This window comes from Centroberyx affinis, unplaced genomic scaffold (assembly GCF_046629955.1).
Source record: "Centroberyx affinis isolate AG114_WGS23_722 - 3 ecotype Tasmania unplaced genomic scaffold, CSIRO-AGI_Caff_v1 ptg004733l_1, whole genome shotgun sequence".
Classification (NCBI taxonomy): Eukaryota; Metazoa; Chordata; class Actinopteri; order Beryciformes; family Berycidae; genus Centroberyx; species Centroberyx affinis.
Window position 1 is genome coordinate 2,501 of NW_027282290.1, and position 22,842 is coordinate 25,342.

General features: G+C 41.4%; 2 protein-coding genes across 3 annotated transcripts in view; both read left to right on the forward strand.

Annotated features, from left to right (window-relative positions):
* Positions 1-928: 928 nt before the first annotated feature.
* On the forward strand, positions 929-7,618 carry LOC139665883 (lecithin retinol acyltransferase-like). 2 transcript variants are annotated; one of them, XM_071544899.1, is made up of 6 exons: positions 929-967; positions 1,046-1,155; positions 1,903-2,008; positions 2,929-3,003; positions 3,776-3,928; positions 7,463-7,618. In XM_071544899.1, exons 1-6 carry the CDS (start codon positions 929-931, stop codon positions 7,616-7,618), a joined length of 639 nt encoding a protein of 212 aa, XP_071401000.1. The 2 variants fall into 2 exon arrangements, with proteins under 2 accessions (XP_071401000.1, XP_071400999.1); XM_071544898.1 differs by having other exon boundaries at positions 929-1,155.
* A 2,242-nt stretch (positions 7,619-9,860) lies between these two features.
* rbm46 (RNA binding motif protein 46) overlaps positions 9,861-22,842 on the forward strand; it is a 28,978-nt gene continuing 15,996 nt past the window's right edge. Inside the window, exons 1-6 of the mRNA XM_071544897.1 lie at positions 9,861-9,942; positions 11,139-11,319; positions 12,136-12,292; positions 13,112-13,241; positions 14,979-15,076; positions 17,951-18,380. Coding sequence (XP_071400998.1) covers positions 9,876-9,942; positions 11,139-11,319; positions 12,136-12,292; positions 13,112-13,241; positions 14,979-15,076; positions 17,951-18,380 — 1,063 coding nt within the window. The 5' untranslated portion in view covers positions 9,861-9,875. The remainder of the gene's footprint in view (positions 9,943-11,138; positions 11,320-12,135; positions 12,293-13,111; positions 13,242-14,978; positions 15,077-17,950; positions 18,381-22,842) is intronic.

A 22,842-nucleotide genomic window follows, 5' to 3' on the forward strand; every position in this document is an offset into this window, starting at 1 on the left:
GTCGGAAAATCAAACCCAGAAGAGGAACAATAAACAAACATGGACATCCTGCAGCTACACAAGCTAGTTTGATGAACTTAATTCAAACAAATCTTTATTGTTGACTCACAAAACTTTTTTTCGCCTTGTTGAGAGGGTTAAAGGTCACCATTGTGTCATAACTCGTCATAATGAGTTATGTTTTTTTTTGTTTTGTTTTTTTTAGTTGTACCTGTTTATCTCTTGTATTACCTTTTATTCCTATTTTTTTATATTTTTCGGCACACACTTTTATGTAAAGTTCAATCTGTTTTTAATTGTATCTCTGTTTGTTTGTGTGTGTTTAGTTGTAACTGTTTACCTCATATATTACCTTTTATTCCTATTTTCTATTATACATATATTTTTACATTTATTTTTATTTTTCTATCATTCATTGTGGTAGTTTCACATAACTGCTATTGTATGTAAAGCACTTTGTAAACATTGTTTTTAGAAAAGTGCTATACAAATAAAGTTATTATTATTATTATTATAACTTTCTGTCGTAATTATCCGACTTTGGAGGGCGTTCATGTGAAATTTCCAAGTAGCAAATCCGTTTTTCTGATATATCCCGATAGCACATACAGTATTTATTGTTTATAAGAGACACCGCATATGTCCCACCTCTCTATTGATCTGATTGGACAGTAGATGTAGGTAGTAGACCTTTCCTCTGCCAGTTGAACAAAATTTGCACATCTGCAAAATGTCACTCCTGTATCATGGCCTTTAGCTGTAGGTGGCCAAAATACAAAAGTCTGACCCTGGATCAGGCTTAGTGCCATTTCCTAATCCCCTCTCTCTCTCTCTCTCTCTCTCTCAGCCCCTCCCACCCAGAGAATAAAACCATCAGTGAGGTGACCGCTACTCCCTCTCTCTCTCTCTCCTTCCCTTTTACACCATCATGTTTCCCCTGCAGCTCCTCGCTCTCCTCTTCATCACAGTCCAGAGGGACGACCAGAGAGAGAGAGAGGGGGAGAGAGAGAAAGAGAAAGAGAAACAGCGGGAGAGAGAGAGACAGAAGGGGAAGGCTACAGAAAGTGAGTATGACTTGATGTTCCAGAGGGGAGATCTGCTGGAAGTCCCCCGGACCTTGTTCACCCATTTTGGGATTTACCTGGGAGGAGGCAGGTGAGTCTGGATGGATCAGACTGTCCTGTACTAACAATAATAATAACAATAATGATAATAATAATAATGATCTTTTTTTATAAATCACTTTTCAAAACCGAGTGCTTTAGGAGAACATTTTTTTCGAGTTTAAAAAGTCAATAAAACATATGAGATAAAAGACTTAAAAAATAGAAAAGAACACCATCTAAAAGAAGGAATACAAAGAAATGGAATGCAATAAATAATAGAAATAAAATATATTCAAATAGAGTAAAATAAGTTCAAATAAGCACTAAGAGAAGGCCTTTACATGAAAGTAGGTTTTAAAAAGATGATACCCACTTATATATATAGTCAATATAATATATACACCTTCATACAACAGATGGCTTCAGCAAAGCGACCTGATTGGTCAAAGATGCTAATAAGAGCTTCTTGTTTTCATCTGTTCTTGATCCTGATGTATGTTCACTACTTTGAAGAATCCTTTTCAGTCAGTTTACACTGTAAAACTACACTGCAAAAGCTGTAATATGTTGGACATGGATGATATGGATGTTACTTACTGTCATTAACTGATCCCGAAAAATTACATTTCATTCGGCTTGTGTTTGATTTGAAAATATAGAAGTGATTCTGTTTTCATCTCTCCTCTCCTCTCTCCTCCTCTCCTCTCCTCTCCTCTCCTCCCCTCCTCTCCTCTCTTCTCCTCTCCTCTCCTCTCCTCTCCTCTCTCTTCCTCCCCTTCTCTCCTCTCCTCTTCAGAGTAGCTCATTTCATCCCAGACATCCTGCCTGTCTTCTCTAACGACCAGTGGCGAATCAAGCAGATGGTCACCAACAACAGACTCATACTGGGAGTTCTGGCCAAGGTACAGTAGCAGGTGTCCAATCCCATCAGATAGGGTTAACAAAATACATAATTTACAACTACTGAAGTTAGCTGTGTGATAGTAGGCACATTTGTGATGAGAAGGCAAATTTACAGATACCAGAGAGACAATAGAGGAAAAAGATAACCTAAAAAGATCTAATCTAAGAAGATCTAAACTAAGAAGATCTAATCTAAGAAGATCTAAACTAGGAAGAGCTAACCTAGGAAGATCTAATCTAAGAAGATCTAACCTAGGAAGATCTAACCTAGGAAGATCTAATCTAAGAAGATCTAATCTAAGAAGATCTAACCTAGGAAGATGTAACCTAGGAATATCTAATCTAAAAAGATCTAACCTAAGAAGATCTAACCTAAGAAAATCTAACCAAAGAAGATCTAACCAAAGAAGATCTAACCTAAGAAAATCTAACCTAAGAAAATCTAACCTAAGAAAATCTAACCAAAGAAGATCTAACCAAAGAAGATCTAACCTAAGAAGATCTAACCTAAGAAGATCTGCTCTGCTGAAGGCCACTTTGCCAAAATGTTAGCATGTTTGTTGACATAGCCAAAATAAATTGGTGAAATTGAGATTGGTCAACTTGCTTACCTTTGGGTACTTGATGTTGAAACTATATGACTTTGGTTTAGCACCACAAACAAATACTGGGTAGGTGCATCCTTTCATCGATCTAAGACAGGTGTATATTTGCATAAAAATCTTGCTTGGAGCAGCTTTGAACTACAAAGTCAGCAACATGTGAAACCAGGTCTTTCGGGGCCCTTGGTGGTCTGGGGGCCCCGGGGGCTTCTGCCTGTCAGTAATCAAGTCATGAGTGCAACCTCACGACTAAATACCAGGAAAAGAAGATAAGTTCCAGGTGGAAACGTAACCCAACTCCTCTCTGGTCTCTGCAGTGTGCCAGTGTGAGGGTCGACTCTGTGGAGGACTTCGCCTACGGATCTGAGATTCTGGTTAACAAGATGGATAAGGTAAGGCTGAGACTGTTCTTGAGTACAATTTTGTGGTATTGGTACTTTACTTGAGTATTTCCATTCTGTGAGACTTTCTACTTTTCCTCCACTACATTTCAGACGGAAATCTTGTACTTTTTCCTCCACTACATTTATCTGACGGCTGGAGTTACTAGTTACTTTGCAGAATAAGGTTTTACACGCAAAACATACGATAAGCTCATAAAATGTGTTGCATTGTTAAAGTTTAAACTCCCCAACAGTATATGGAGCAGTTAGACTGACAACATTACAATACTTCTAACAGGTTAATGCTTCAATAATTTAACACCCTGAAAGAATGAAGATTTTAACTTTTGATATACTTCTATACTTTCACTGAAGATTTTCAATGCAGGACTTTTACTTTGAATTAAGTATTTTTCCATTATTGTATTGATACTTTTACTTAAGTAAAGGATTTGAATACTTTTTCCACGATTGACTCACACAGTGCGATGCAACATTCAAAATGCAGTAACGGTGGTGGTAGTTGTAGTGGTAGTAGTAGTGTTAGTAATAGTAGTAGTAGTAGTAGTAGTACTAACAGTGGTAGCAGTAGTAGCATTAGCAGTAGTAGTAGTAGTAGTAGGCCTACAAGTAGTAGTGGCAATAGTAGTCGTAGTAGTAGCCTACTAATAGAGGTAGCAGTAGTAGCTTAGTAGTAACAGCAATGTTCTGACTGTCTTTGCATTCTTTGGAGTACTGTGTCTCCAGTTTCCTAACCTCCCCATTGGTTCCAATGGGCCAGGTGTGCAGCCGTCCTCCCCTGCAGGGAGAGGAGGTGGCCAGGAGGGCGGAGAAGCTGCAAGGCTCCGTCACCTACAGCCTGCTGTGGTACAACTGTGAACACTTTGTCATGTACTGTCGCTACGGCACTGTCATGAGCTTCCAGACCTTCCAGGTAAATCACAGTCACTCTGACTGGTTTAAGGACAGAGCTCACAGCATGTAAACACATAGACCTATACTAAAGCAGAAGAATAATCATTGTCAGAAACAGTACAACAAATCTACACAGATTGGAGTTTTAGTAACAGAAACATTTTTTGGAGGCAGAGCTTCTCTGCAGACAAATAACTTGTTTTTCTGGCTAAGTAACATTAAACTGAAGCTCAGTGAAAAAGACAAGAGGTAAGAGAGGAGGAAGCTAATATTATGAAGCCTAACGCTGTTACTACTACTTCAATAATCTATCCATACTAAATTATCTAGGTTAGCTAGTTAGGTAGCTGACCTTCCAAGTTCAAACTAGCCATACTAGCCTATAGATATCTAGGTAAGTTAGTTAGCTAGCTGCTGACCTTCACCATCATGATGCCATGATCATGAATGAATGGTACAAATAAGTGATTTATATTTGTTTTATTTATATTTTGACCAGAGTTTCTTCTTTGCCATTCGAGTGAGCTAACTCTGAGAAGATATGACTCTTTGGCTCCGCCCACTGAGGTTTAACTCAGGCATGAATTCATCCTGTGATGTTGGCACAGGTATTGCTATAAGGGAATTTTCCTATGGGCATTAATGACAAAAAGAGACTAGAACAAGATGTATTAAATAATGGGCAATGGTGGGCCTTCATCTGCATGGTCTGATGGATATAATCAGGATTGGGGCTGACTGGGGTTGAAAAGGTTAATTTCAAAATGTAACCTGTTGCAGATTACTATTTACCTATTTAAATTGTAGCCAGTATCATAGTCCAATGGATTACTGTAGGCTATTCTTTAAATTACATTTGAATTGCTTAACTTAACATACTTTTCAGACTTATGGATTTCTTAATTCTAAGCTCGTTTAACACGTAGTTAAAGCTGCATGTTTAGCTGTCTTTAAATCACTGGCTTCTTTTTCTCCTTGTTTCTAATACATTGTTATGTAATAAGTCACTTTTAATATAAGTCATGTTTGTAATGTGAATGGAAAGTGCAGTAACAATGTAGTTACTTTAATAGTACTAGCTGCGACTTTTAGTACTTTTAGCTGTGGAACTGTAAGGTTACAAGTTACTTCTAGTAGTATTTCCCAACACTGGATAAAGCGCATTCAAAAGCACACACACACATACACAGAGAGCCACACACACACAGTGGATCTGCCTCCTTTGCATGACTCCATCTCTTGCTCTCTGTCATAGATTTTCCCAGAAAGCAGCTCCAGCACCGCCAGCTGACCTTTAGCTGTGTGGCCTCCGTTTACTGCCTGCAGATTAATGCTGATCAGAGAGCGGAGCCGGGTCGCTGTTTAATAGGGTTAAGCCTCCCTGTTGCAGCAACAGAGCCAATGAAAGCTCTATTGTGTGAGCGTCATTGTTTGGCCGCTGCGAATGATTGTTTCACTGTAATGGCATTGGAACTTTCATTGGACTGTGCGATTAGAAGCGTGAGAAGGTGTAATTGTGAAAGAACGTCGTAAACAAGACGGCGCTGATGTGGGAGAGGGTTTTAAAGCGGGTGGCTGGACGGAGCTAAACGAGGAGGAGGGTGGAGAGAGAGAGAGAGAGAGAGAGGGGAAAGAGAGAGAGAGAGGAGGAGGAAGGAGGGGAGAGACGGGAAGGGCAAAACTAAATGGGGATAGGCAGGTAAGCAGGTTGGTATGCGGGCAGACTGGGAGCACAGCAGCTCCTAAAGTGGAAAGTCTGGGAGCAGAGGAATGAATATATGGGAGCAGTGTTGCAGGAGAGTAGCTCAGAAAGTCACATGACATCATGCATCAATTTGCGTAGCTCTAATTTGGGTGATTTTTCACTTTAGCTGAAGGATGACATGCTTCTCTACGGGCTGAGAAAATCCTCCGACCGCTATAAAGTCAAAAAATGCATCGTCATCAAGCTAAAAATGAAGCACTTTCCTTTGTAATCGAAAAGTTGACATTTTGGAGATACAAATTCATTAATATTGTCATCAGACCTCTTTAGATTAGACAAGCAAGGAGCGCAAATAGAAATCAGACTGGACCAATTTGTCCCCAAAATGCTTTGGGAGTCAACACAAATATTGTTCTGTCCTTGTTTGGAAAAAAGCTTTATTGCTTGTGTCACTATTGAGAAATAAAGTCTGATAAGTCAACAAGTAGTCACCAAGTTAGCAACAGTGATTGGGAGGATAAAATGTAAAAAATAATAATAATAAAAAATGTATAATAAAAAAACTGATTGGAAAACTTTGGTAACTCCAATTTTGGAGATTTTCATTTTTTCACTTTAGTTGAAGGATTACATGCTCTTCTATGGGTTGAGGAAAATCGATAGATAGATAGATAGATAGATAGATAGATAGATAGATAGATAGATAGATAGATGAAAAGATCTAGTGAGTCCTTCCTCCTCTACTTGCTCCTGTCTTGTAAAAAGCAAAAACTTTACCATTTCTCCCTGCTTTCATTTCTTTTCCTAGAACTTCTCTATCATACACGACCATCCTAGGCTCACAGTCTATCCCATCTGTTGTCTGGGTGCTGTGACCTCTGACCTCTGACCTCTGACCTCTGACCTTTGTTGGTTGCTTGTACTGATGGTGATGTAGGAACTGAAGCTTATTGTACTGCTGCACTCGTTCTAAGTGGCTCTCAGTGCCTGAAATGTAAAATGTCAATGGAAGTTAATCAGACAGTACAACTGCCCCATCTAGTGGACATGTGTGGTTCTGACTTTGATCTCTGAAACAGGACTGGTATTGAACCTGTACAGTTCATGCATGGATTTTATTTATTTGTGTGTAAATACATTTGCTATCTCTCTCTCTCTCTCCTCTCTCACTCTCTCTCTGTCTCTCTCTATCCCTCTCTCCCTCCCTCTCTCCACTCTCTCATCTCTCTCCCTCTCTTCTCTCTCTCTTTCTCTCTCTCCTGTCTCATCTCTCTCTCTCTCTCTCTCTCTCACCTATCTCGCTCTCTCCTCTCTCTCCCTCCCTCTCTCCTCTCTCTCATCTCTCTCCCTCTCTTCTCTCTTTCTTTCTCTCTCTCTCTCCTGTCTCATCTCTCTCTCCTCTTCTCTCTCTCTCTCTCTCTCTCACCTATCTCGCTCTCTCCTCACTCTCTCACCTCTCTCACCTGCTGTCTCATCTCTCTCTCTCTCTCTCTCTCTCTCTCCCTCTCTCCTCTCTCTCTCTCCCTCTCTCTTTCTCCTCTCTCATCTCTTTCCCTCTCTCTCTCCCTCCCTCTCTCCTCTCTCTCACCTCTCTCTCACCTCTCTCTCACCTCTCTCTCTCTCCCTCTCTCTTTCTCCTCTCTCATCTCTCTCCCTCTCTCCTCTCTCTCACCTCTCTCTCTCCCTCTCTCTTTCTCCTCTCTCATCTCTTTCCCTCTCTCTCTCCCTCTCTCCTCTCTCTCACCTCTCTCCTCTCTCTCACCTCTCTCTCTCCTCTCTCTCACCTCTCTCTCACCTCTCTCTCTCTCCCTCTCTCTTTCTCCTCTCTCTTCTCTCTCCCCCCTCCAGTTCTGTAAGACAGTGAGGAAGCTGCTGCTGAGTCGGCGCGTTGCCAAGGCGACGGCGGTGTTGGGGGCGTGTCTTCTCCTCTACCTCAGAACTCTGTCCATCGGCTCCGCCCTGCTGGCTGTCCTGCTGCCCTTCCTCATCTGGATGGCCTCCTAGATATCACACACACACACACACACACACACACACACACACACACACAAGATGAATGGAGGAGAGTGAACATGTAAAATGTATGGGAGATTGGCTAAAAACACTGAAATGGGACCGAGCTGGACTAGTTTAGGCCAGGAATTAGACTTATCCAATGCCATGCACCTTATAATGTGATGTAATGTTGGAACACAATTATACCGGGGGACAGGAGGAAATGTAGAAATGATTAGTGAGCTGAAATGAGTGTATTAGCTTTCAATTAAGATGAGGATGTTTCTTGTCTTTTTGGAGGCCGATCTGGAACAATCTGTGATTATGGAAATTTTAAATAAGCATAATCTGTAAAAAATTTAAATTATGACTATGTAATAAAGAAAGTATTTTTATGAAATTCTTGATTTTGTGTAATTTACTGGATTAAGAATTATTCTATGCTATTATAATCATAATATTAAAAAAATATTTTATTTTTCAAAGCAAACTTACAAAATGGGGTGAGGAAATTCACAAATCAAGCAATACTTAAAACATTAGATTTCAAACAGCTATAGTGAAACTTATTTACGTATTTGATTAAATTATTATAGAATTATTATTTTTTTTTATTGTGTTTTTATTTAGGATTTGAAAGCATATATACATGAAAAAGATCCACTTTGTTTTTTTTTTGTTTTTTTTTTATTTATTTATTTATTTATTTTTTATACATAACAAACCCGCCTCCCTTAAGTCCCCTCCCTCTCGAGCCCACATATGTAGTATTTATAATCGTAAACGAATTTAATTAACATAAATTAACCACATTCTTTTCACAAGGGCAATATTATCCCGCCCTCCGTGCCCTAGATAAACATGCTGATTGGCTCAATGGGAATCACCTTGCTGTCAATCATAATCTCGACGAGTTGATTTGAAGACTGCGACGAGTGGACCACTTGTTTCTAGGTAAGATTTTTTTTCTGAGGGAATGTTGTAAAAAAAAAAACATTAATCAACTTATAGAACTTGAGGCACAACTTCTACTACAAAGAAAACGTTTTACTGGGAGAAAATAAAGGCAGACTGGGTAAGTTTTCGTTTTGGGTCACAGAAGCAAACCGTTAGCTAGAAATACGGTTTTCCCGTTACCGTTACCGGCTAACATTACGGAGTTCGCTAGCTTGATAGCTAGTGCAGCCAACGGTAGCTGCTATGCTAATTTCCCGCCGTTGTAACGTTAGCTAACTGGTGCTATTGCTCAGTGGGTCTCAAAGTGGGGTCGGGGGACTTCCAGAGGTCCACAGAAAATGAAAATTGTTCAACAGAAAAATGATGAATAGTTTGATTGAACTTTTATTTCACTCTCTAGACATTAGCACAATTACAGTAGCGTTAACGTTAAGTATTAGGATAAGTGTGTTGATCATAGATTTCTCTCTTTGCACTGTTATTATTAACGTACCCCAACTGGTTAATGTTAAGTAAGTTACAGACAATAAATCATTATAGCTAACATTATGGGGTTCCTTTGGACAAAATCTTATTAAATGGGACGGTTTGGATCAATTTGGGGGGTTTGGATCAATTTGGATCAATCGTGATGAAAGAAGCTTTCTGTAGATTTAGTAGCTCCTGATAATTATTCTGAGCTTTTACGTGCTTACCCTATTTACACTTAGATACATACAGATTTTATGTTTTACAGCAAACCAAATGTTTGTCAACGGAAGTTCAAATCACCCTAAAAAGATCCAGCAAGTAGTTGTAGATAGTTGTGTCCTGCCATAGCGTTTTAAGAGTTAATGTTCAGTGTGTTAGCTTGATTTAAAATGAATGAATCATTGGCCACACTTGAAAGCAGATATTTTCTCATTGGTGACGTCAGAAATGAGAAAGTCTGAGAAACTGGAGTCCATCCCAAACCCTCATTTACCAAGTAATACTTACCATCTGAAAGCTGACATCAACTGCATTACCAAGTAGGAAGCTGGTATCTACCATCTTTTCCATATGACATAGATGCAGAAACAAGGAAGATAAGATAAGATAGCACTTTACTGATCCCCTTGGGGAAATTCAGGTGCAACAGCAGCCATTGGCGGACAATGCCAGGGAAGGCAAGCATGTCAACATTAGCATGTTTACCCCCACAATATGGACAGATTGTGACGGAGAGCGAGACGAAGCCATGGATGGAGACTCTGGAGAAGTCAGCCCGCCGCTGTGTGACGACGGCCGGCTGGAGTCCCGCCCCAGCGAGGCGGCGCTGCTCGCTCTGATGGAGAAGACGGGCTACAGCATGGTGCAGGAGAACGGACAGAGGAAGTACGGTGGACCGCCTCCAGGTGTGTGTGTGTGCGAGTGTGTGTGTGTGTGTGTGTGTGTGAAGGCCATGATACAAAGGCATATTTTATAGCCATGGAGGTAGGCAGTATACCAACGAGAACCAGAATCAACATAAAAATAGTGGGCTGTAATTTGTCATGTCAAAGTACTTTTTTTTAACAAGGAAGGTTGGTGGAGCACACACACTCCATATTCAGTTCCACACAATTCACACCTGGGAGCCACTGTTTTCTGTTTTTAGATTGAATTTAAAAAATTGTGTTCATCAGGCCTATCAAAGTTGGCTCACATTCAAAAAAAGTTTTGGATATAACAAATGTATGTAGATATTTCTTTTCAACCAGCCAGCTGATTGATGCCAGGCCTGTCTGAGGAGAACTCCTGTTACGAGGGGGAAACAATCCAAATAACAAACCTCCTGATTACATAAGGCCCCAGTGACAGCTGCAGTCGGCCAAAACAAGGCTTGGCATATTCAAGTTGGCTATTAAATAAACAAAAAGAACCTATTTGAACATGGATGCTGGCAAATAATGATTGAGATTGCACTGTCATGTAATAGTCATGGAATTTGAAAATTGTATTTTATAGGCCTGTAAAAGTTATGTAACATGAGACATAGCCTATCCAAAATGTTTTGGAAATCACAAATGTGTACATAATCTCATTTACAACCAGCCATCTGATGGTGTCTGCTGGGAATTCCCGTTGCATCTGAGGGAGTAATAAACCCAAATAGTACATTCTTGATTACATAAGCCCCCGGCGATATCTGTAGTCAGCTAGAAGAAGACTACAGATATTAGTGAAGTGATAAAACATAAAGAATGGAAAATAGCAGTTTGTACAGGTGAGATAAAATAAAAAAACAAGGGGCTTAAGGAAACATCTCACCTCAGATGATACAAAGAAACAAACAACAAACGCAGATGACAGCCCAAACAAATTAGCTGGGTAAAATAGATTAGAATCCACATGACAACAGAACAAAACACGGTGACGTTTAAATTAGCTATTAAATAACAAAAATAACATTTAAAAGTAGAAGCTGACAAATGTTGGTTATTGGTCAAATTGCACTTTGTGTAATGAAATAGTTGAAATAGTTCAACTAAAAACAAACTATAAACAAACTAGGTAAACTAAATTAACTAAACTAAACTAAACTCTTTGTCGACCGTGTGTGTGTATGCAGGTTGGGAGGGCGCCCCCCCGCCCCGGGGCTGTGAGGTGTTTGTGGGTAAGATTCCCAGAGACATGTACGAGGACGAGCTGGTTCCTGTGTTCGAGAACGCCGGCAGGATCTACGAGTTCAGACTCATGATGGAGTTCAGCGGAGAGAACCGGGGCTACGCCTTCGTCATGTACACCAACAGGTGGGGCGTGTGTGTGTGTGTGTGTGTGTTATGTGTGCATTAACTGATGCAGTATAATAATATTATTTTATTTCTAAAAATGATTTTTCTCTCTCTTTTACACACTCAGGATGGGCATTTTAAAGTTTTTTCAACAGATCACAGAGTGTTAAGAGTTGATTAGCTCGAATAGTCAAAATAGTCAAAATCAACCCTATTATTATACAGTATGTTCCCCATAACTGGTCCATTTGCAGTAGACAACGGCTAACAGCTAAAGAAAGTTTCAATGAAAATTACACCTTTAGGCCTGGTCAGATTTAAAAGAAACAGGAAAAAAATCACCCTAGCTCACTGCAGTATGTTTGAGTCTAGTTCTTTTGAAGGAACTACTGACATCACCAAAAATAAATATCATTAGCCGTCATTTTTTTGAAAAGGGACCGTTAACCAGTGTATTTTAGGCAGGACTTTGCTTTTTATTTGACTGAAAGTAAGGAATGATTTTAATGATTACTGTGCGTTATACATTCTTTAAAAAAATATCTGGATGTCAAAAGTGGATTTCAGCATATATTCAACTACTTGTGCCTGTCCTTTATTTGATAGTTTGAAGTAGAAACAGACAGGGGGGTGACATGTGACAAAGGTCTTGGACCAGATTCTAACCCAGGATATCGTGTTTACATGGTACGCACCTTAGACCACTGAGCCACCAGGACTTTGTGCCCATCCTTAACACACACAAACAAACACGCACGCACACACCCCTCCATTAACCCTCCTCTCCTCTCCTCTCCTCTCCTCTCCTCTCCTCTCCTCTCCCGTCCCCTGCAGAGAAGCGGCTCAGAGAGCCATCCAGTTGTTGGACAACTATGAGATCCGTCCAGGGAAGTTCATCGGAGTGTGTGTGAGTCTGGACAACTGCCGCCTCTTCATCGGCTCCATCCCCAAAGACAAGAGGAAGGACGAGATCCTGGAGGAGATGAAGAAGGTACACACACATGCCAATCTTTCATTTATATCCACTTGGAAACATCAACTTGATTAGATATAATAATAGGAACAAAGAACAATGGCTGGACCTCAACTTGGATGTCTAGCAAAATCACACATCAAGAAAACAAATGGCATGTAAGGCTACAAAAAACAGCACCTCCTCCATATATGGTGACTGCCAGTAATTGCTAACAGAGAACAAGAGCTTCTAGTGCTGTAACGATTAGTTGAGTAATCAATGATTTGATCGACAGAAAATGTATCGTTCATTTTAGGCCACTAAATATGAGCAATGAAACAAAATAAACCGCACACCCAAAAGTGAAGGTGCCGGAAGCTAAGGCATAACACTACTTCTGTCAGATGCAGAAGAGCATGCTCTGATGAAGGTTCATTGACCGAAAGCTTAGCTAATTAAATAGTACTTTTGCATCTGACAGAAGTGTGCGGATACATTTTTCTCTTTCTAAATATGAACACTAATAGGCGACAACTGTAACAGAGGACACAAGAGGCTGCTACTTGACTAACTAAGGAAGGCTTCCTCTAGACTGTAGTCAAAAGTACAACCCACCTGTAAAACACACACTCCTCTCTTCTCCCCGCTAACACTAACAACATCTGTTATCGTATGTAGGTAAACTTGATTGCAGTGATTAAGCACATAGTCTACAAGGCGTGGTTCTGCAGTCTCTACATTAACAATGGTAGTTACAGTGGATGTACGAGTTTAGGATTTATAAAACTGTGCTCATGCATTCATCCACGACACTCTCTGTGTTTGGGTATGTGTGTGTGTGTGTGTGTGCGCCAGGTGACGGAGGGGGTGGTCGATGTGATCGTCTATCCCAGCTCCACAGACAAGAGCAGAAACCGAGGCTTTGCCTTCGTCGAGTACGAATCCCACAAAGCTGCAGCCATGGCCAGGAGGAAGCTTATACCTGGTACACTGGGCCTCTCTCTCTCTCTCTCTCTCTGTCTCTGTCTCTGTCTCGGTCTCTTTTTCTCTCCCCTCTTTTTGTCTCTCCAGGTCACTTTGTCTCTGTCTTTTTCTTTGCTAGTCTTCTTGAAGGTCTTTCTCCCCTTTTCACTCTCCTCTTTCTCCCCACTTTCTCTTCAATTCCTCTGTGTTTTCCTCTCTTTCAGTCATCACTTAATTTGCTTATAGTACATCTATCCTCTGTCTACACCCTATGCATACAGTATGTGTGTATAACTGAACCGGACAGTTTCTGTGACTGTCCAGTAGAGGGAAGTAGAACACAGGACTTGGTGATTTTGGATTTCTATAAAAACACGGCTTCTTTGACTTTTCCTGCCTGGGGCCCAAACTGAGTAGATGTAATGTCACCCTTGGGGTTCATTGAAACTCACTTCTGTTGAACGAACTTTTTCCACCTACCAGCCACAGCAGTTGATGGATTGCAGTTTTCACCAGGCTCTTTCCCCATCCAACCACCCCAACTAGATTTTTAGAACCGAACAGGACCAGAACGAAGGATGCCACAAGCAAAATGAAGCAGCATCGGTCTGGTGGTTTCTGTTTTTCTCCCACCCCTCACTGTTTTACTCCACAGGCGTGTGACCCAATTAAAGTCAAGACAGTGGTTCCCAAAATGAGGTACAGGGACCCCCAGGGGTCCTGGAGGGGGGTTCGTGTCCCCAGTGAAATGAAGAGGAGTTCACTGTTTTTTCGTATGAGGATAAGACGGTTAGAGAATGATATCGGAATGACTGTTTCACTCTCTTCACTCCTTTATCTACGGCCATTTTAGGACATCCTCAGCCGCTTTTGACATGCGTCTGCATCAGGTTTAGCTGTCTTTTGTCAAACTTAGATGTAGTTTGGAGTAAGATGGAAGTCCATCTAAGGCTGCGTTCACACATAGCGTTTTTTCCCCAACCGCCAGAGTCCTTTTCTCATTAAAAGCAATGGGAAGCGGCTGCTCTGTGTTTTTTTTTTTTTTTCATCAGAGCGGAGCGCTTTCAAAAGTTGAGAAACGTTCAACTTTTCAGAAAAGCGGCGGGTGACGTGAACCGTTTTTTTCCCCAGCCGACCAATCGCGATCACAGAGACGCTGGCCGTTTCCCATAGCAACAACAAATATGGAGAAAGTGAAAGTGCCGGTGGAGAAATTGGACGTTGCAATAAGTGAATTCCCGTTACCGCAACAGCGATCATAAAGGCAGTATGGATTATTCTGGACATGTATTGGAAATATCTGGTAAGCCTTTGCTTGTTGCACAGCACTGTTTTGTCTGCTGGAAGAGCTAACCAGCTGGTTAGTGAGATAGCAGCTGCTCAGCTAACGTCAGGTGACGTCCTCACAAACAGCGCTCCAGGCAGCACTTTTTCCACATCAAAAAACGCTATGTGTGAACGCAGCCTGAGTCTGACAAAAGACAGCTAAACCTGACGCAAATCCATCTAAAACTGACAAAGTACTTCTACGAATGACAAAGGCGGCTGAGGATGTCCTAAAATGGACACCTTAGTTATCTCCCACCTGCAGCAGAGACAGTCATCCAGTTCTGTAGGAAATCATGTGTCTCTACTGTCACATCTGCCTGTTGTGCACCACACTATTTAGGTCATGTCTGCTTATCTCTGTTTCTCTGTGTTTCTCTGTATTTGTATGTGTGTGTGTGCGTGTGTGTGTGTGTGTGTGTGTGTCTATCAGGAACCTTCCAGCTGTGGGGTCACTCCATCCAGGTCGACTGGGCGGAGCCTGAGAAAGACGTGGACGAGGAGACCATGCAGCGCGTCAGAGTCCTATACGTATGTGTGTGTGTCTGTCTTTGTGTGTGTGTGTGTGTGTGTGTGTGTGTGGTTTTGAAAAGCCCTCACAAATAACACCCAGTTCTCTGCTGGTTCTCACAACAGAAAATAGATTTACCATTAAAAATCCACACTGAATATACAAAATATTAGGTACACTTACTCTTTTCATGAGGTGAATCCACGTAATAGCCATGATCAATTATTAAATCTGTATCGATCGGAGAAGAGAAGCAGACCAATTAGAGGATTTTGAATCTTTGAGGCAACTGAAACTGTGGCTTGTGCAAAGGGGCTGCAACTCGATATTAGGAAGATGCCCCTAATATTTTGTACATTCAGTGTATATTTATGTATATATTATAATAAGTTTGAGGGTTGAAATGAGGGTTTGTATCTTATCTTATTGTCTTCATATCTTAAGTAGGAGTGGGACGATATATTGAAATACAATATATCGCAATACAAAAATGCAGAAAAATGAATGGTGATACTAGCTCCATGTTATTCTGCTGTAGTAATCACAAGTGAGATGACATTTTTAAATTGTTGTTTACATTCTAGCAGCCGATGGCATCGCTAGAAAGATTTAAACATAATTCTGCACAGTCAGTTGTGGTCATTGAACTTTTATTTACTACATCGTATCGTGGTTCTATTGAATCCTAGCGTGAGATAAGCACGTCGCCCCGTCCCTAATCATAAGCAATAATAACATGAGCTGTGTTTGACATAGCAGATCAGTGTTTGAGTCCTGCGGTTTGTGTCTTCAAAAAGTTGGAATTCAGCCCGCAGTGTGAAATCTTTTGAAAACCTTCAATTCCAGATCGCGTGGGTCAGCCCACGCGTTCCCATCGCGGGCCCAAAACGCCCGGCCGCTCTGATCTCCTATCCTTTGTTGCAGCGCCGTAGCCAAAGGTCACCTTTTTAGAATAGCCCTCTAAAATATTCACAAGGCTTGTTCAGATCAAAGGCAGAGAGAGAGAGGAACGGCGGGGAGGAGACGCACAGGAGGGCCGAGCTCTCCAGGGGATCAATTACTGAGGAGCCTTTTACACTGCGAGACTGAGATGGGACCTCAGGACAGCGAGCACAGATTTCACACATGCCCGCTTGGTGGACGTGTTTACCCAAAGTGCCGCACAGTTCCTTGAGTGAATATATTTTTAACGTGTGTGGCCCAAGAAGGAATCAAACCCACGGCAGGTTTTGTGCTAATGCTGATTGACAATGACACAGGACGATAAAACCACTGGCCAAGGATCTATAGCAGTGATTCTCAACCGTTTTCATATCAAGGACCCTTAATAGTCCACATTAGGGCCACAGACCTCCATTTGATGAGATCTCTCGGACCCACATCTGAGAATATTTTTATTGTTAGATATGATTTTGTCCAGAATCCTGTGACTATCTGTATTGTAGGCAGAGAGATAACAGAGAAACTATGATCAAAACAGTCATTCTTCTACATTCTCTAATGGGGTGAAGTTTAACACTTGACACACAATTTGCTGGGGACCCCTGGAATCCCCTCAAGGACCCCTGGTGGTCCCCGGACCCCACGTTGAGAACCACTGATCTATAGCATGAAGTACTCCAAGTTAGACAGTTCCTTTGTGATTTAGGGTGCGTTCACACGCATATCGATTCATATCACAAGTTTTTCATGTCATACATTTTTTAGAACTTTAAAATTGTTTAAAGGAAAGTGATTTCGTTAAAAAAAACATAGATGTCAATGTGCAGGATTTACTGAGTTTGAGTCTTATGAAAGGTTTTGATTCACGGATCAAAGACTACCTGCAGCTCTAAAAATCCAGTTCATATTGCGATTTTGATTTCCTTTTTTTTCAATTATTTGTTCAGCTCTAGTTCACATCAAGCATGTTTGAAGCGGTTTATTTGAACTCTAGAGTATTTATTGCAGGGTTTGATCTGAACCAACTGCAATAAACAACATCAAAACACAACGTTTTATGGGTATACAGAGACGGATGTTGACATCTGATAGCCAGCAGTTCCTCAGGCCTAGCAAAACAAAATGAACTGAGGGCAAACCGCAGCCTGGACTGATGCTCATATTCAGCTATTTCTTCATGTGTTGTTATTTGATATGAACACCAGAGAAAGGAAATTACAGCAGACAGTGCAGACAAGCCCATCGTGTTCCAGCTGAAGTTGCAAGCACTGGGATCAGATTTGTTTTGATGTTGTTGTGTTTATGTGTGTCTGTCTACCTACCTGCCACAGACAAAAGTTATTAGCATTAGAAGTGTGATAATGCAAAGGTATGTGTGTGTGAGAGTGTGTGTGTGTGTGAGGTCCCCTGCTCCCCTCCAGGTGTGTCATATTATTGGTCAGGGTTAAGGTTAATGCTGGAGGTTAGCTTTAGGAAACAAGTCAATGGGTTGTCCTCCCAAACCTAATAAAAGTAAGTGTGTGTGTGTGTGTGTGTGTGTGTGTGTGTGTGTGTGTGTGTGTGTGTGTGTGTGTGTGTGTGTGTGTGTGTGTGTGTGTGTGTGTGTGTGTGTGTGTGTGGTGTCTTCCCCTCCTCTCCTCCAAGTGTAATATTACTGGGGTTAAGGTTAATGTTATGGATTTGGGAAATAAATTAAGTCAGTGGGATGGCCTTTGATTTATAATACCAAAAAGAGGTGTGTGTGTGTGTGTGTGTGTGTGTATGTGTGTGTGTTGTCCCCGCTCTCTTCCAGCTGTGTCATGTTATGGGTGAGGGTTAAGGTTTAAGAAATGAGCTTAATGAGTGAAATGACTTCCCAAATATTAACAATTAATAACAATAATACAAATGTGTATGTTTGTGTGTGTGTGTGTGTGTGTGTGTGTGTTCCCCTCCTCTCTCCTCCCCTCCAGGTGCGCAACCTGATGCTGGCCACCAGCGAGGAGACCCTCCGGCAGGAGTTCTCCCGCTTCAAGCCGGGCGCCGTGGAGCGCGTCAAGAAGCTCAGCGACTACGCCTTCGTCCACTACCGCTGCCGCGAGGACGCCGTGGCCGCGCTGCGCCTGCTGGACGGCGCCGTGATCGACGGGGCCGCCGTGGAGGTCGCACTGGCCAAGCCGGCCGGGAGCAAGGAGGGGAGCGTCGCCGGCAGGAGGGGCGTCGGCAGGGGATACGCGGGGAGCGACGCGGGCGGCTACGGCGACGGGGCGTTCCTCCTGCGGGGGGGCGACGGAGGCGTGATGGGAGGAGGAGGAGGAGGCGCCATGGACGGGTGCCCGCCGCTGAGGCCGCTGTCCCTGCCGCCGCGCCTGGGGAGCCCCTTCTACATAGGAGCGGGAGGAGGTGAGGGAAGGACGGTTCACCCAAAACGTTTTAAATTCGGTCGTTATCCGCTCATGCTCGTGCCAGTGCAAAAATCAGATGAGAGGCCGGTCCTTTAGGGCAAGTGGTTCTCAACGTGGGGTCCGGGGACCACCAGGGGGTCCTTGAGGGGGTGCCAGGGGGTCCCCAGCAAATTGATGAATTGTTAAACTTCAGCATTATTTCATTTACAAGAAGTTAATACCATTAGAGAATGTAGAAGAATGACTGTTTTGATCATAGTTTCTCTGTTATCTCTCTACCTACAATACAGACAGTCATGGAATTCTGGACAAAATCATATCTGACAATAAAAATATTCTCAGATTTGGGTCCAAGAGACAAAATCAGATCATATGGGGGTCTGTGGCCCTAATGTTGACTAAATTAGGGGTCCTTAATATGAAAAAGGTTGAGAATCACTGCTTTAGGCTTCAAAAAGGGCAAAAAAATGACCATAAAGTTACTCCACAGCTGCAGCATAATACAAGTCCTCTGACGCCATGCGATCGTTCTCTGATTGTGTTCAGCTTCCGCGTTCCCAAACCTCGCGTGAGCTTTGTGTGTGCGTGAGTTGTGAGTGAGCTATGTTTTTATCATCTTGCGGTGTCCAAATGTCATTAACAAATATGAAGTTAGTTAGAAGTTAGATGTTATTAGGACAAAATGTTGTTATCAGGATGGGTTCCAGGGTGGGAAATTACCACCAGCCACCGCAATGCTGCTAAAGTTTGACAATGGATGTTATGTTAGTCTACCATCACTTTAGCAGGGAACCAACATTTTCAGGTCCCATTATATTCTAAAAAATATAGTTGCCTGGGAAAGTAGCAGTGGTGGAAAGTAACTGAGTACATTTACTCAAGTACTGTACTTCAGTACAATTTTGAGGTACTTGTACTTTACTTGAGTATTTCCATTTTATACTACTTTGTACTTATACTCCACTACATTGTAGAGGGAAATATTGTACTTTTTACTCCATTACATTTATTTCACAGCTATATTTACTAGTTACTTTCCAGATCAATATTTTATATTTAAAACATTTGATCATCTTTATAAAATAACTATAAAATAGCATTGTTATAGATTAGACTACCCAAAAGTATAGCTAAATTGTTAAGATTAGCTTCACGTCGACAACTTTAAAATGCTGCTTACATGTACATGTATGTCAATAAATCAGTATTAATATTCCAATAATTTATGAAAAATATAACTCTCTAAATGGGGACAGTTTGCATAATGAGTACGTTTACATTGATATTCTAAGTACATTTTGCTGCCAATACTTATGTACTTTTACTTAAGTAAGATTTTGAATGCAGGACTTTTACTTGTAATGGAGTATCTTTACATTGTTGTATTGCTACTTTTACTGAAGTAAAAGATCTCAGTACTTCTTCCACCACTGGAAAGTAGTGAAAGTGTGGCCCGTCGACTACAAACTTAGTTCCTTACGATTTGGCTGCCCTGTAGGATTCATTACAGACACACAGATACTGAACAAAGGCTGTGGATTTGTCTACTTGTTAGATTTGGATTGACTGGCCGCCCTTACAAAGACCTAGACAATGATAGGGAACCTCAGGACAAGCTCATCTAATCTCCTCTGCTGTCTCCTCACTGCAGTTACAGCCATGTGCTTTCAAATGGAGAACAAATGCCGTTGCCCTCTTCATGCTTAATCTAATCACTACACAGTTCCTTTTGTTCGCGCTGAAATTTCAAGAGAGTAAAAACAAATAGAAATCCTTGACAGCTGTCAGACTTGGTGCTCATTCAATTACTAAGCGGTTTAGTCTGGCCTTAGTTTTCCTTATTTGCCCTTTTAAGAGGTTTCTCTGTCTTGGATATTCCCCCCAACAGTTTTACTGCTTCCTTCAATAGAAAGCATCATTTTAACCTCAATCCTGAACCTGGTTCCCGGCATGACCTCCGCAAGAATAAATTCAGACAAGTCTCGGCTTCTCATATCTGCCATTTCATGGTTTTCTCTGCTTTAGTAAAAGTTTCCTCTAACAGCTTCACTGCTTTTCTTCAGTATATCTTACAAACCTTAACGCTAAGCTGAGTTTCAAGCATGGCCACCTTAAGAATCAGTTTTGCCTGGTCTTAGCTTATCTTAGCTGCCCGCTTTTTGACTTCTACCTAGGATTTGCTCTCGAAAACCTTTCTTGCCAAGGGATTTTTCTGCCTTAGTGGAGTGCAGTTTCCCTCATTGCACTGCTTCTTCCAAAATAATATTCCCAACTGCCACACTAAAACCAAACTAAATCCAATCACGACCACCAAATGAATCAATGTAGCCTGGCCCCAGCATAGTAAAATACACTGTTTTTCTCCAAGTACAAGAAAATCCATGATATCTCTTCCTAGTATCTGGCTTCTTAATTAATTCCAATAGTAGCCTTTCTTTTTAATACGTTCTGACTGGCTTCCAGTGTCGCCTCGTCTGTGTTCCTTTTAAAAATCCATATCACTCTGCAATTCCCCCCTCCCTTGTATTATTTACACTTAAAGCCTCTCTAAAAGCCAGAGGAAAGCCTGCAGACATGTTTTTTCAAACTACTAGTAAAAGCATTTGTATTTTTTTTGTTTCTTTATTTTTTAATTCGATATCATGGCTTTTTTACAGTGTTTTTCCTTTGAGTGTTGGCCTGGTTTGGGGCTTGTTTTATCCAGTACAAGCCAGATTCATGAAGTCTCATTCATATATTGATATGGCCATGATAATAATCTGGTGATGGAGCAAAAAAAAAAAATCCAGCTCGTAACGCCCGCGGACATGTCTGAAAATGAGAAAAGTTCCAGAGTTAACTCCGACCAAAAGATGGACTGTGAAATATTTATAAGGGAAGGAAGATGTCATAGCAGTTAGCTGCTACTACTACGATATGGGGAGAGAGAGAGAGAGAGAGAGAGAGAGAGAGTAAAACAAAGCAAGTACAGAGAGAGGACCTGAGAGAAAGGAATAGATGTAGGAAGGGAGAGATAGAGGAATAGATCTGAGAATGGATAGATGAGAGAGAGAGAGTAGACAGATGAGTGATTTTAAGGAGGGAGAGAAAGATTGGATAGAGGGACGAAGACAGAGATTCAGGGAGGGAGTTGGAAAGAGAGGTAGTGAGATTTAGGGAGGGAGAGATGGAGGAAGACAAAGATTTAGGAAGTGGGAGTGTGTGAGAGAGATTTAGAGGGGGAGTGAAAAGGAGATTTAAAGAGGCAGTGAGAAAAGAGAAAATGAGATTTAGGGAGGGAGAGACGGAGAGAGACACACTGCTGCTACTTCCAGAGAAACAAGACCGATAGGGAGGGAGGGAGGGAGGGAGGGAGGGAGGGAACGAGTGAGAGAGATTTAGAGAGGGAGAGACGGAGATAGAAACAGAGAGAGAGGGTTAGGGAGGGAGAGATTTATGAAGGGACGGATGCAGAGGAAGATTTAAGGAGGGATGGAAAGAGAAGGAGAGCTGGAAAGAGAGAGATGAGCTATAGGGGCAGGAAGCAACGGGGCTGATGGGAAATGTAGTCTTAATGTGGAGAAGCACTAGAACTAACAATACTACTGCTGTGAGATAGAGGAGGCCAGTCGTCCCAATCATGATCTCATTTGTTTACGGTAATTATCCCAAGGTATCGCAATTAATTTGATCATGATCTTGAAATTACGTGAAACATAAAATGAGAATTATGTGTGTTTCCATTAGCTGGGACCATAGATAAAACACATCCACAAGAAAAATGTAGAGAGTCTTTCCAGAATTGATAGAGTTTCTTTTTATGATTTTTACTTTTTGTCATCATGGTGGTTCTGTGAGTCTGACTGTTCTTGTGAACATAACTAAAGAACAACACATGATGGAAACTCCATCATTTTACCACAGGTTCCCCCTATAGTGTAGCCGATCTGATTCGATTTTGGAGCCCCTTGCTGCATGAATTTGCATGTTAATGAGGAAAAACTAATTTTCTTGAAACTGCTACAACTTAAAATGCCTTAGGATACGGAGTTCCTTTTAATACCACCCATGTGTTATGGGAAAACAAGCATGTCGACATAGAAATATGTCATTTCATTAGCTTAATTAATGACATCATTAGCATAACTGGTTATGTGTAATACATCACGGTGATTATGACAGGACATTAGGCAGCTCAAGTGCCGCTTGTTTGGTGTCTGCTAATGTCGGTGATATTTCATGCTGCTGAAAGACAAAGGGCGTGTGCAGGATTTACTGAGTTTGAGTCTGATGAAAGGTTTTGATTCATGGACCAAAGACTACCTGCAGCTCTAAAACTTCAGTTCACAAATCCACCAAAACAAATGGACCAAACTCTCTCTTAAGAAATTAACTGTAGCCTCTACGATTTTGAGATTGCAGAAGTTCATATTGCAATTTAAATTTTCTTTTGATTAATTGTTCAGCTCTAGTAAGAAATA